A 13,290-nucleotide genomic window follows, 5' to 3' on the forward strand; every position below is an offset into this window, starting at 1 on the left:
GGTTGCTGCCCGCCAAACTGTGAGGCGCCAAGATGCACGGTTTGAAGCGATATCAGCCCACTGGCAGTGGTCAATGTGCCAGGCACCAAGAGATTTCTTTAGGCATCTTCTGTGGTGCACCTCTGTCACGGTGGCCAGTGGAGAGCTCGCCATATTACACGATCTTGGGAAGGCGATGGTCCTCCATTCTGGAGACGTGACCTACCCAGCGCAGTTGGATCTTCAACAACGTGGATTCGATGCTGTCGACCTCTGCCATCTCGAGTACTTCGATGTTAGGGATGAAGTTGCTCCAATGAATGTTGAGGATGGAGCGGAGACAACGCTGGTGGAAGCGTTCTAGGAGACGTAGGTGATGCCGGTAGAGGACCCATGATTCGGAGCTGAACAGGAGTGTGGGTATGACAATGGCTCTGTATACGCTTATCTTTGTGAGGTTTTTCAGTTGGTTGTTTTTCCAGACTCTTTTGTGTAGTCTTCCAAAGGCACTATTTGCCTTGGCGAGTCTGTTGTCTATCTCGTTGTCGATCCTTGCATCCGATGAAATGGTGCAGCCGAGATAGGTGAACTGGTTGACCGTTTTGAGTTTTGTGTGCCCGATGGAGATGTGGGGGGGGGGGGGGGGTCTGGTAGTCATGGTGTGGAGCTGGCTGATGGAAGACCTCAGTTTTCTTCAGGCTGACTTCCAGGCCAAACATTTTGGCAGTTTCCGCAAAACAGGACGTCAAGCGCTGAAGAGCTGGCTCTGAATGGGCAACTAAAGCGGCATCGTCTGCAAAGAGTAGTTCACGGACAAGTTGCTCTTGTGTCTTGGTGTGAGCTTGCAGGCGCCTCAGATTTACCTCCTCTAAAATCTACAAAGGTGTGACAACAATAATGAGGTACAACAAGGAACTACAATCTGGATTAGAGGAAGTCACCAAAGCTGACACTATGTTCATTCTGAGTTATGTACAAACTACCCTGTGTTTTCCTTGTTCAATGATCCTTCCTCAGGCTGGGAACAGCTTCTTCCCACAGGCAGTGAGACTGCTGTACAATCCTAGAAACTCGTAAATTATTTTAATATTTTTTTTTGTGTGTGTGTTGTGTGTAGAGTGCACTGTGTGTGTGCCTTTTGTGTGTAGAGTGCAGTGTGTGTCTTGTGTGTAAAGTGCAGTGAGTCTGTGTATGGTGTGTAGGGTGCACTGTGTGTGTTATGTGTCTTGTGTTTAGAGTGCACTGTGCGTGTTGGGTGTAGAGTGCAGTGTGTATTGTGTGTCTTGTGTGTAGAGTGCACAGTGTGTGTGTCTTTTGTGTGTAGAGTGCAGTGTGTGTGTTGTGTATAGAGTGGTGTGTATCTTGTGTATAGAGTGCACTGTGTATGTTGTGTGTGTGCCATCTGGAGAGTGCAGTGTGTGTGTCTTGTGTAGAGTGCACTGTGTGTGTCTTGTACCCAGTACCAGTATCCACCCCTTCACTTCATCCAAGTCATCTGAAACTAGGAACAGTGAGCAATCAGTCATCATCTGAAATGATTAATTTTACTGATCTTGTTTCTTCATCATTTCTTGGTGAGATTCAGCATGGTAACAGGCCCTTCCGCCCATGAGCCTACATTACCCAAATCCATCCATAATCTCTTACATGGTTCCTTAAAATGTGTCTTCAGAAATTCACACACATGCTGGGGAAACTCAGCAGGCCATGCCACATCTGCAGGAAGAGAAGGGTAACCAACATTTCAGGCCAAAGGATGAGCAGGTGCCTGAATAAAAAGGTGTGAGGGGTGGGTAGGAGGGAGGAAGGGACAGGGGAAGGAGCATAGGCCAAGAGGTAAGAGGTCATAGGTGGATGTAGAGGAAAGGGTAGCTGCACAGCATCAGGCCAGAAGTCAAAATCGAGGATTATCAAAACAGCCAAAAAGACCTCTGGTGTCACCCTTTCCTCTGTTGACGACATTTACTGAGGGCGATGCTTAAAGAATTATCGAGGAGCTTTTCCCATCCAGGATCTTTGACCCACTACCTTCAGGAAGGAGGTACAGGATCATCAAAATCAGGACGGGCAGGCTGGGGAATAGCTTCTTCCCGCAGGCTGTGAGACTGATTAACTGTGACCTGTAACTGAATAAATCATTTCAAAATAATTTATAGAGCATACAAATCTACAGCACAGTACAGGCCCTACGTCCCATAGTGTTGTGCCAACCTAAAAACTACTCTAACAGCTGAATTTCCCAACTGTTTTACTCAGTTCCATGTACATATAAAAGACTCTTAAAAAGATCCTGTTGTACCTGCCTCCACCACCATTGCCTGCACATTCCATGTACCCACCCCTTTGTGTGTGAAGAACTTGCCTCTTGCATCCATCCCTGTACTTGGTCCCAAGCACCTTAAAACTACGCCTCCCCTTGTGTTACCCTGTGAAAGGGCACCTGGCCGTCCACATGATCAAAGCCTGTCAACATCTTGAACATCTCTATCAGATCACCCCCTCATCCTCCGTCACTCCGAGGAGAGGAGACCTCAGGCATGCTCTCCAATCCATGCTCTACAGCATTCACAACCTTCCTGAAGTGAGGTGACAAGAACTGAACTCAAATAATTACTGCTGATGGTGAACCTGTCTGCCTTAAGGCAGACTAACAGCAATGCTGTGTAATATTACAGTTTTTATTTCATGAGAGTAAAGGAATCTTGAGTTTTGATGATTATGTATTGTGTATGCGTCTGCACCGTGGTCTGGAGAAACTCTGTTCCGTCTGGTTGTCTATGTAGTCAGATGGTATTGAACTTGAACGTGTCCAAGCTGTTGCTCTCCTTACTCACTTTCCTCCTTCCTGACATCGATGAGGGCCTCCTGGATTTCCAGACCGCTGAGTGTGGGATCGGTCGAGAGGACTAATTCAAGTTAAAGAGGGATTCTGTCACCCCTACAAAATAGACAAACCTGATTACAGAAGCCACTGCAGATTACCTACTGTAAGGTAAAAACATCATGAGATGGGACCGGAGAAGGAGTCACCCAGTACTAAGGAGTAACAGAATGCAGATGTGACCTTGTACACTCAAGATAAGCTTTGCACTAACAAGAATGATGTGCAGCAGGCTAACAGAGAAGGATAGCAACAGTTTATTCATTGGACAATGTAATGGTATGATAATTTACTAAGTACGTATCCTGAGGTATAAAAAAAACACCACTTGCTGATAACGGCAGAATGCGCCTTCTCCAACTAACACTGTTAGTTGCAAGTGTTACAATCCGGTAATAAAGAACAAAGAACCTTGATTTCGACTCAGTCTGGTGTCTGACTCACTCATTCATGAACAAAGCAGACCTAACACTACGCACGTTCAAAGAGAAGGTGAAGCAACTCAAACACATAATCCGGAATTGAAAAAACTCAGGAAGCAACCAGGAAGTCACACAAAATTATTTCAGATTGGGATTTCATCCCATCTAACATTTTTTATGTCACAGCACATCCTTGTGAACCTGCACCAACACTTCATATTATGCCTCTCCTGTTGCCTCCCTGTCTTCTCCACCTCATCCCACTCTCCCCCACCCCCCCATCACTTCTTTCACTCTCCCGGTCACTCAGTCTCTTTCCCTCTCACACCACTTTCTCTCCCCCATCAACCCGTCCTTCCCAACTAAAGTTCCCTGATTCGATCCACTGTACCCATGGGTCTCTCCAGATTCCACCCCTTCACCCATCTCATCTCAAGCCAAGAACACTGGTTCCCCGTCAATCAATAATGTAGAATCTAAGAAATAAAACGAAGCAGGCCTTTCCCCAAATCTTGAGGCTGTCTCCGAGTTCTAGTCTCGCCTACCATGGGAACAACTTTGTTGCCTCTACCTTATCTATCCCTTTTAAAATGTTCTCTTTCCATAAGAACTCCTCTTGTTTTTCTGAATTCCTGCAATGTAATTCCATTCCATTCGCCATTCATCTATCCATGCAGACTAACCCTACCAATTCCAAAAACAAATGGTGAACCTCCTCTGCACCACCTTCAAAGCCAGTGTGTCATTCACAGATGAGACTAGAACTGCAGACAGAATAGCTGGAGCAGAACTTGCTCTTAAATTCAATCCCTCCAGCAATGAAGGCCACCATTCCATTTGCTTTCTTGATTGTCTGGTTGCACCTACAAACCAACCTTTTGTGATTCATTCACAAGCATTTCCAAGTTCCTCTCCACAACAGCATGCTGCAACCTTTCGCCACTTAAATAATCATCTGATCCACGGTCCAACTGGGAGACCTCAATGTTGATGCAGGGAAATTACCCTCTGATTATCACTAATTATCACTCTACTTCCTCAGCTGATGAAGTAAGGAGAATTACTGACAGCAACAAGGGCATAGTATGAACGTTGGGTGGAGGGTGGCCAGCATCCAAAATTGTTTGGGAGCAATACCACTGACCTCGCTAGATTTTTTACTTCAGGAAGCAAAAACCAGAGGTATCCAATCCAATGATCATTGGGGGAATCCGAGGAGGAGAGGGTGAGCAAATTTAAGTTCTTGGTGGTCATTATCTCGGAGGATCTTTCCTGGACCCAACACACCAATGGCACATCAGTGCCTCTACTTCCTCAGGAGTTTGCGGGGGTTTGGTATGAGATCTGGCAAATTTCTATGGATGTGTGTTGGAAAGTGTGCTGACCGAATGCATTACAGTCTAATATAGGGACACCAATACCCCAGAGCATAAAGCCCTGCAAAAGGTAGTGGACACAGCCCAGGGCATAATAGACAAAACCCTTCCCATTATTGAGAACATCTATAGGGAACACTGCCATTGGAGAGCAGCAGCGATCATCAACAATCCACCCCACCCAGCACACGCTCGGTTTTCGTTGCTGCCATCACGAAAGAGGTATCGGTGCCACAGGACTCGCACCACCAGGTTCAGGAACAGCTGCTCCTCCTCCACCATCAGACTTCTCCATAACAAACTCAATCAGGGACTCATTTAAGGACTCTTACTTTTGCACTTTATTGATCTTTTTCTCTCTGTATGGCACAGTCAGTTCATTTACATTTTTGTTTACATGTGTACGCTTTTTACAGGTTTTTTTCACTACCAATAAGTGGTAATTCTGCTGCGCCCGCAGGTAAAAGAATCTCAGGGTTGTATGTGATGACAAGTATGTTCTCTGATGATAAATTTGAAATCGGAGACCTGGTCAGAGCTGCCAGACTGGGTCTGTGGCAGATAGTAAATCAGCTACGTCCTTGCTAGTCCGTTTGTCTGTGGCCCAGGCATCTGTCCATGGCTACAACAGAAGTTACCACAAGCTGCTGCAGGTCCTCAGCAACTGGAAAGTACTCCAGCACCATTTATAACCTCATAACCAGCACATTGCTCACTCAATCATTCACTATGAAATAAGACCACATGACTATAGGCCAATCGGCCCATCCAGTCTACTCTGCCATTCAAACCATGGCCGATATACTTTTCCTTTCAACCCTTTCTCCTGCCTTCTCCCCATAACTGCTGACACCCTGATTAATCGAGAACCTATCAACCTCCGCTTTAAATCTACTCAATGACCTGGCCTCCACAGGCACCTGAGGCAACAAATTCCACAGATTCATCACCTTCTGGCTGAAGAAATGTCTCCTCATCTCTGTTCTAAAGGGACGACCTTTTATTCTGAGGATGTGTCCTCTGGCCAAGACTCTCCGATGGAAACATCATCTCCACATCCACTCTATCTGACCCTTTCAATACTCATGATTTTCCAATTGGATTCCCTGTGCCACCCCCCTCCCCTCCCTATCCTCCTAAACTCCAGTGAGAACAGGCCCAGAGATGACAGGAGTACAGGATTATACCTGGTTCAATGAGTAGAGCAGGAGGGGATGCTGGGGAAAGCACCAGGTATTCCCAAAATCAAGGAGCTGCCAGCTGAGTGAACGTGTGAGCTGAACAGAAACCACGACAAGAGAAAACAGGTGCTTGATAATCCCACAGCCGACATATCAGCCCACAGCTCTGACTACCTGCAACGACCAGTGCTGGCAGAAGAGGAGGAGCCTGAGACAACGTGCCTGTCCTCACTGACAGTGGGATCTGTCACACAAGTGCTGAAGACAAATGCTGAAACAACTCACCTAACTACTGGAAATATATCAATAAAATAGAAAGAGTGCAGAGATTTACCAGGATGTTGCCCGGAATTCAGGAACTGAGTTACAGGGAAAGGTTAAACAGGTTAGGATTTTATTCCCTGGAGTGGAGAAGAATAAAGGGAAATATGATTAAAAATTATGAGGGGAATCGACAGAGTAAATGTAAATAGGCTTTTCCCATTGAGGGTAGGTGAAATACTAACCGGAAGATATGGGTCAAGAGTGAAAGGGGAAAAGCTTAGGAGGAACATGAGGGGGGACTTCTTCACACAGAGAGTGGAGGGAGTGTGGAATGAGCTGCTAACTGAGGTGGTGAATGTGGGCTCAATTTTTACATTTAAGAAGAATTTGGACGGGAGGGGTATGGAGGGCTATGGACTGGGTGCAGGTCAGTGGATTAGGCAAAATGAAATGGTTTGGCACAGTCTAGGGGGCAGGGTGCAGGGGGATGCTGCCACCGCCCCCCCCTCCCTAACCTCGGTCTGACACCATCGAAAAATCAGTGCATCTCGCCATTCAGCCACTGACTCACCATCTGGAATGTGTCGTGGCACCTTTTTCTATCATGCTCGATCCCCCTAACTTTAGAACCTGGCTACACCCCTGCCAATGGTATTCTGCAGGGGTGGGTGTTGGGCCACTTTTATTTTTACATTGTACATAAATGATTTGGATTATGGAATAGATGGCTTCGTGGCTAAAGTTGTAGATGATACCAAAATAGGTGGTAGAGTGGGTGGTGCTGAAGATAACGGAAAGGCTGCAGACAGGCTTGGATAGATGAGGAGAATGGGTAAAGAGATGGCATATGAAACACAATGTTGGAAAGTGGATGGTCATGTACTTTGGTCGAAGAAATAGACAGGCTTGGGAGACCTCGTGAAGGATCCCCTAAAGGTTAACCCCCAGGTTGAGTTGGTGGTGAAGAAGGCAAATGCTACGTTGGCATTCATATCTAGAGGGATAGCATACAAGAACAGGGATGTGATGTTGAGACTCTATAAAGCACCGGTGAGGCCTCACTTGGAGAAGTGTGCAGTTTTGGGATCCTCATTTGAGAAAAGATCTGCTGGTGTTGGAGAGGGTTCAGAGAAAGATTTACTTGAACAATACCAGGAATGAAAGGGTTTGCACATGAGGAACATTTGTCAGCTCTTAGACTGTATTCGTTGGAGTACAGAAGGATGAGGGGGGACCTTATAGAGGCATTTCGAATGCTGAAAGGCCTGGACAGAGTAGATGTGGCAAGGATTTTTCCCATGATCAGGGAGTCTAGAAGGGCCGAAAGGGCTTGTTTCTGTGCTGTATGGTTCTAATAATCAACGTTAACAAAATGCAGATGCTGAAAACCTGAAATAAAACTAGAAAGTACCAGGTGCACTCAGCAGGACAGGCAGCATCTTTGGAAAGAGAAATGGTTAATGTTTGAAGTCCTGCATCCTTCATCAGAAAGGGAGAAAATTGGTCAGGTTTCAGCAGCAGAGTTGACGGGGTCCAAGACCGCCCAGAGATTGGTCACATGGGTTGTATTTTGGGTAGCGCGGGCTCGTGGGCCGTAGTGGTCTGTAACCGAGCTGTAACTCAAAACCAGCCATTCTCAGCTGCGGCCCTCTTAGGACTCTGCTCAAAGTTTACGGGTCCCCTTCCCTGTGAAGCAGTCAGTTTTAGTGAGTTTCCTCTGCAATTCTCTCCCACTGACTATATAAAAAGCATTTCATGATTTCACTCCATGGCCCCCCTTAAATGTTCTGTGGCTGCCAGGGATGGGGGTGCCGTATGGCCGCCCTCCCCTCCATTGAGAATGGCTGCTCTAAATTAAAATTAAAGGGAAAAACTCAGGACAAGTCAGACCAAATGATCTAACATGGCAGGGTATGGTTCTTTGTCTATGTATTGGTGCTAAGAGTAAGGCTGTGGGACATTCCCAGCAGGCCAGACGGCACAAGTAGAAAATAAAACAAACCACAATGATGATGGGCGGCAACGGCCGGTTCCGGTGCAGACAGAAAGAGTTATCTAAAATGAGAGAATTCATATTGAATCCTGAAGGTTTCAATGAGCCCTGACAGAAGATGAGGTGCTGTTCCTCGAACTCGCATTGAGGATCAATCCCCTGTCTTGTCATCCACTCATCCATAGGGTTGTTCATCAAATCTCCTCCCATCCCCTGACCTCCTTCTCCTTGTCAACTCCCATCACTATTCCTTCCTCCACCACATCCACTCCTCCTACCCTTCCCTTCTGTCATTCTCCCCCTCCTCCTTCAATCACCCAATCCTTCCTAATTCACATCCATTATTGTTGTTCCATTTACCCTCTCCTGTCAGCCCTTTTCCTCCCCATCCACCTCCCACCATCTCTCCCCCTTTCTCCTGCCGGTTACTTGCAATTGCATTAATAATCAGTCCCAACTCATCTATCACCTCCTCCCTCACCCTCTCTGCAATGAGGCCCTCTCCCCAAGTCCAGTAAAGTCTCTTCTGCCCGTTTACCTTTCTTATTTTATCTCCATCCTGCAATGTCCGCAAGATCATGTCTATAACTTTCTGTGGCAGTAAGGCGTCATAGTTCCAGTTATTGTATATCTTTGGAGTTGGACGAATCCCTGGAAGGGAAAAAAAGGAAGCTTAGTGGGTCATGTAGAAATGGAAGAAACATAAATGAAGCAGAGATAAAGGTTTACATTAACAGTAGTTCTCAGAACCCAGCAATGTGAGGGTGTGGGCTTCAGTGAGGAGGATCTGCAGGAACCTCGGCATTGGTCTTTGGTTGGACAGGGTTGGCACTGGTGCCAGTAGGTCAGATGTTGCTGAGTGCTTTCATTTTTAGTTCTATAGTTGAAATAGTGGGTGGGAATGGAGTTGGATGATTATTTTACAGGGCCCTTTCTAACTTTTTTTAAATAATTTTTTTATTTTTCACACTGTGAACCATATCAACCAAAATATGTACAAATGTATCTCATTAAATTTACACAGTGGTCTTTTTCCCTCCCCCTTTCCTCCCTCCCCCTTTCCTCCCTCCCCCTTTCCTCCCTCCCCCTTTCCTCCCTCCCCCTTTCCTCCCTCCCCCTTTCCTCCCTCCCCCTTTCCTCCCTCCCCCTTTCCTCCCTCCCCCTTTCCTCCCTCCCCCTTTCCTCCCTCCCCCTTTCCTCCCTCCCCTCTACCCACCCCCCTCCAATACCCATATTCAACATATACAATATTCAAAACCATAAAACAATATTTTCACACAAAGGAAAATAAACAAGAAAAATGCGTCATCTATTTATTATACACTGAATCTAGTCATTTTGTCTTCTTATTATTTTCATTCTCATTTTAGGGGATGGAGGTCGTAGGCAAGCTCTCTCTGATATGTTCCATGTAAGGTTCCCAAATTTGTTGAAACATTGTGACTTTATTTTTTAAATTATATGTTATTTTTGCCAATGGAATACATTTTTTCATTTCCATGTACCATTGCTATATTCTCAGGTTCTCTTCCATTTTCCAAGTTGACGTTATACATTTTTTTGCTATCGTTAAGACTATCACAATAAATCTTTTTTGCACTTTATCTAATTTGAGGCTTAATTCTCTACTACTTGTGTTACTTAAAAGAAATATCTCTGGTTTTTTTGGTATGTTATTTTTTGTAATTTTATTTAGTATCTGATTTAATTCTTCCCAAAACGTATTTACTTTCGTACATGCCCAAGTTGCATGTAATGTTGTTTCCATTTTCTTCTTACAGCGAAAACATCTATCTGATAATGTTGAATCCCATTTTATTAATTTTTGAGGAGTGATACATAACGTGTGTAACCAATTATACTGTATCATGCGTAACCTTGTGTTTATTGTATTCTTCATAGTTCCAGAACATAACTTTACCCATACTTCATTTTTATCTTTATGTTTAGATCCTTTTCCCACTTCTGCTTAGGTTTATAGTTTATTTCATTTTCCTTCTCTTGCAGCTTAATATACATGTTGGTTATAAATCTTTTGATTATCATTGTATCTGTAATCATGTATTCAAAGCTGCTTCCTTCAGGTAATCTCAAGCTGCTTCCCAATTTATCCTTTAAATACACTTTCAATTGATGATATGCAAACATTGTACCATGAGTTATTCCATATTTGCACTCCAACTGTTCAAATATTAATAAACTATTTCCCAAAAAAGTTTTCTATTCTTTTGATTCATTTTCTCTCCCATTCTCTAAAGGAAAGGTTGTTTATTGTAAACGGGATTAATGGATTTTGTGTCAATAGTAATTTTGGTATTTGATAATTCATTTTTTTCCTTTCTAAGTGGATCTTCTTCCATAAATTAAGTAAATGATGCAGTACTGGTGAGTTTTTATATTGCACCAGCTTTTCATCCCACTTATAAAGTATATGTTCCAGTACCTTTTCCCCTATTTTATCTAGTTCTATCTTAGTCCAGTCTGGTTTTTCCCTTGTCTGGTAAAACTCTGATAAATACCTCAATTGTGCGGCTCTATAATAATTTCTAAAATTTGGTAACTGCAAACCACATTGATTAAACCTCTCTGCTAATTTATCTAACCCTACCCTTGGATTCCTCCCTTTCCACAAGAATTTCCTTATTATTCTCTTTAGGTCCTTAAAGAGTTTTTCTGTTAAGGGAATTGGTAATGTTTGAAATAAGTATTGTATCCTTGGGAACACATTCATTTTAATGCAGTTTACCCTCCCTATCAACGTTAGCGGTAATTTTTTCCAATGTTCTAAGTCTTCCTGCAATTTCCTTATTGTGGCTGATAATTTAGTTTGTACAAGTTATTATCTAACCTGATCCCTAGTATCGGATTGCTTGTGCTTACCATTTAAATGGTGTTTCTTTTTTAAATTCTGTTTAGCCTGTGTTACTCATTGGCATCACTTCACTGTTGGCTTCTTATTAATCTAATTCATGCAGTTCAAGGAAATAAGTTTACAGACATTATCCGCTGTTCGTCTTTTCTTAATAAATCCAGTTTGATCTTGTTTTACTATTTTTGGTACACAGTTGACCAATCTGTTTGCTAATAATTTTGCTATTATCTTATAATCTGAGTTAAGTAGAGATATTGGTCTATATGATGCTGGTGTTAGTGGATCCTTCCCCGTCTTTGGTATTACTGTAATTATTGCTGTCTTACATGAATCTGGCAAGTTTTGTGTTTCTTCTATCTGGTTCATTATTTCCAGGAGAGGAGGAATTAATAACTCTTTAAATGTTTTATAAAATTCTATTGGGAAATCCATCCTCTCCTGGTGTTTTATTGTTCGGCAGCTTTTTTAAATATATCCTGTACTTCCTCTATTTCAAATGGTTTTATTCGTTTTTGTTCCTCTTCTTGCAATTTTGGCAGTTCAATTTTAGCTACAAATTCCTCTATTTTATCATCTTTCCCCTCATTCTCAGTTTGATACAATTGTTCATAAAATTCCTTAAAATTTTCATTAATCTATGTTGGATTGTATGTAATTTGTTTGTCCTTTTTCCTTGATGCCAGTATCGTTCTTTTAGCTTGTTCTGTTTTAAGTTGCCAAGCTAATATTTTATGTTTTTTCTCCCAGTTCATAATACTTTTGCTTTGTTTTCATTATGTTCTTCTCCACCTTATACATTTGTAATGTTTCATATTTATTTCCCTGCCAGTTCTCTCCTTTTTGTTATATCATCCCTTTTTATTTATTCCTTTTCTGTACTTACTATCTCCCTTTCCAACTGCTCTATTTCCTCATTGTAGTCCTTTTTCATCTTAGTCACATAACTTATTATCTGCCCTCTAATGAGGGCTTTTATTGCATCCCATAATATAAATTTGTCTTTCACTGATCCTGTGTTTATTTCAAAATATGTTTTAATTTGGCATTCAATAAACTCTACCTAAATTCCTGTCTTTTAAGTAGCATGGAGTTTAACCTCCATCTATATGTTCTTGGTGGGATGTCCTCCAGTTCTATTGCTAATAACAGGGGTGAATGATCAGATAGTAGTCTAGCTTTATACTCAGTTTTCCTAACTCTCCCTTGAATATGGGCTGACAACAAAAACATATCAATCCTTGAGTATATTTTATGCCTACTCGAATAATATGAGTATTCCTTCTCCCTTGGGTGTTGCCTCCTCCATATATCCTTAAGTTTCATTTCCTGCATTGATTTAACCATAAATTTGGCTACTTTATTCTTTTTACTTGTCTTTTGTCCAGTTTTATCCAACATTAGATCCAAATTAATGTTAAAATTCCCTCCTATCAATATATTTCCTTGTGTGTCCACAATCTTCAAAAAAATATCCTGCATAAACTTTTGATCCTCCTCATTAGGATTCCAAAATTCCGAATATATCTGACATTTTATCATTACATAGCTCCCTGCTGGATCTATTATTTCCTCCTCTACTTTGATTGGTACATTTTTGTTAACTAGTATGGCTACACCTCTAGCTTTTGAATTATAAGATGCTGTCATTATGTGTCCTACCCAGTCTCTCTTTAGTTTGTTATGTTCCACTTCAGTTAGATGCATTTCCTGCACAAATGTTATATCTATTGTTTCCTTCTTCAATAAATTTAATAGCCTCTTCCTTTTAATTTGGTTCTGTATTCCATTAATGTTTATACATGGCCAACTTATATCTTGCTTACATCTCTTTTCCACTTCTATGCCACCTCCATCCACCTTTTCCCCATTTTCATCTCTTAGTTTTCTCTTATTACACTTAATATACGACAACACATTTAAGACATAAAGTACCCTGTGGATCCCACATCCACTAATACCTTAACCCCAAAAGTTCCCCCCTCTCTGAGTTGCACCATATCACTTGCCGGGCAACCACAACTCCCCTTTTCATTTGAGTTGTGATTTTGTTTGCAGTGTCAACTGACTTTGCAGTGATGGTTATTCCCCCTCCACCCAGCCCTCTCCAGAAAACACTTTTTTAAAAACACATATAACAAAGCTCTTTCTTTTCCTCCTTACTCCCTTCCTTCCCTTCTCTTTTCCTTCTTTAGTTCTTTACATATACATTGTTTTTACATCTTTATATATACACATAATCGCTGTTCTTCATTCTTGTTACAACTCTTCATCTCTTCTCCTGTCCTGCAAACGTTCTGCGAATTCTTGCACTTTCTCTGGATC

The 13,290-nt window shown here is 42.5% G+C and overlaps 1 protein-coding gene across 1 annotated transcript in view; it reads right to left on the bottom strand.

The window, feature by feature from the left end:
• The window catches only part of LOC138748057 (protein FAM227A-like), a gene marked incomplete at its 5' end in the record, with an annotated part of 55,591 nt that overhangs the window by 9,218 nt on the left and 33,083 nt on the right, over window positions 1-13,290 (bottom strand). The window contains one exon of the mRNA XM_069907753.1: window positions 8,635-8,747. Coding sequence (XP_069763854.1) covers window positions 8,635-8,747 — 113 coding nt within the window. The remainder of the gene's footprint in view (window positions 1-8,634; window positions 8,748-13,290) is intronic.

This window comes from Narcine bancroftii, chromosome 13, assembly GCF_036971445.1.
Source record: "Narcine bancroftii isolate sNarBan1 chromosome 13, sNarBan1.hap1, whole genome shotgun sequence".
Classification (NCBI taxonomy): domain Eukaryota; kingdom Metazoa; phylum Chordata; class Chondrichthyes; order Torpediniformes; family Narcinidae; genus Narcine; species Narcine bancroftii.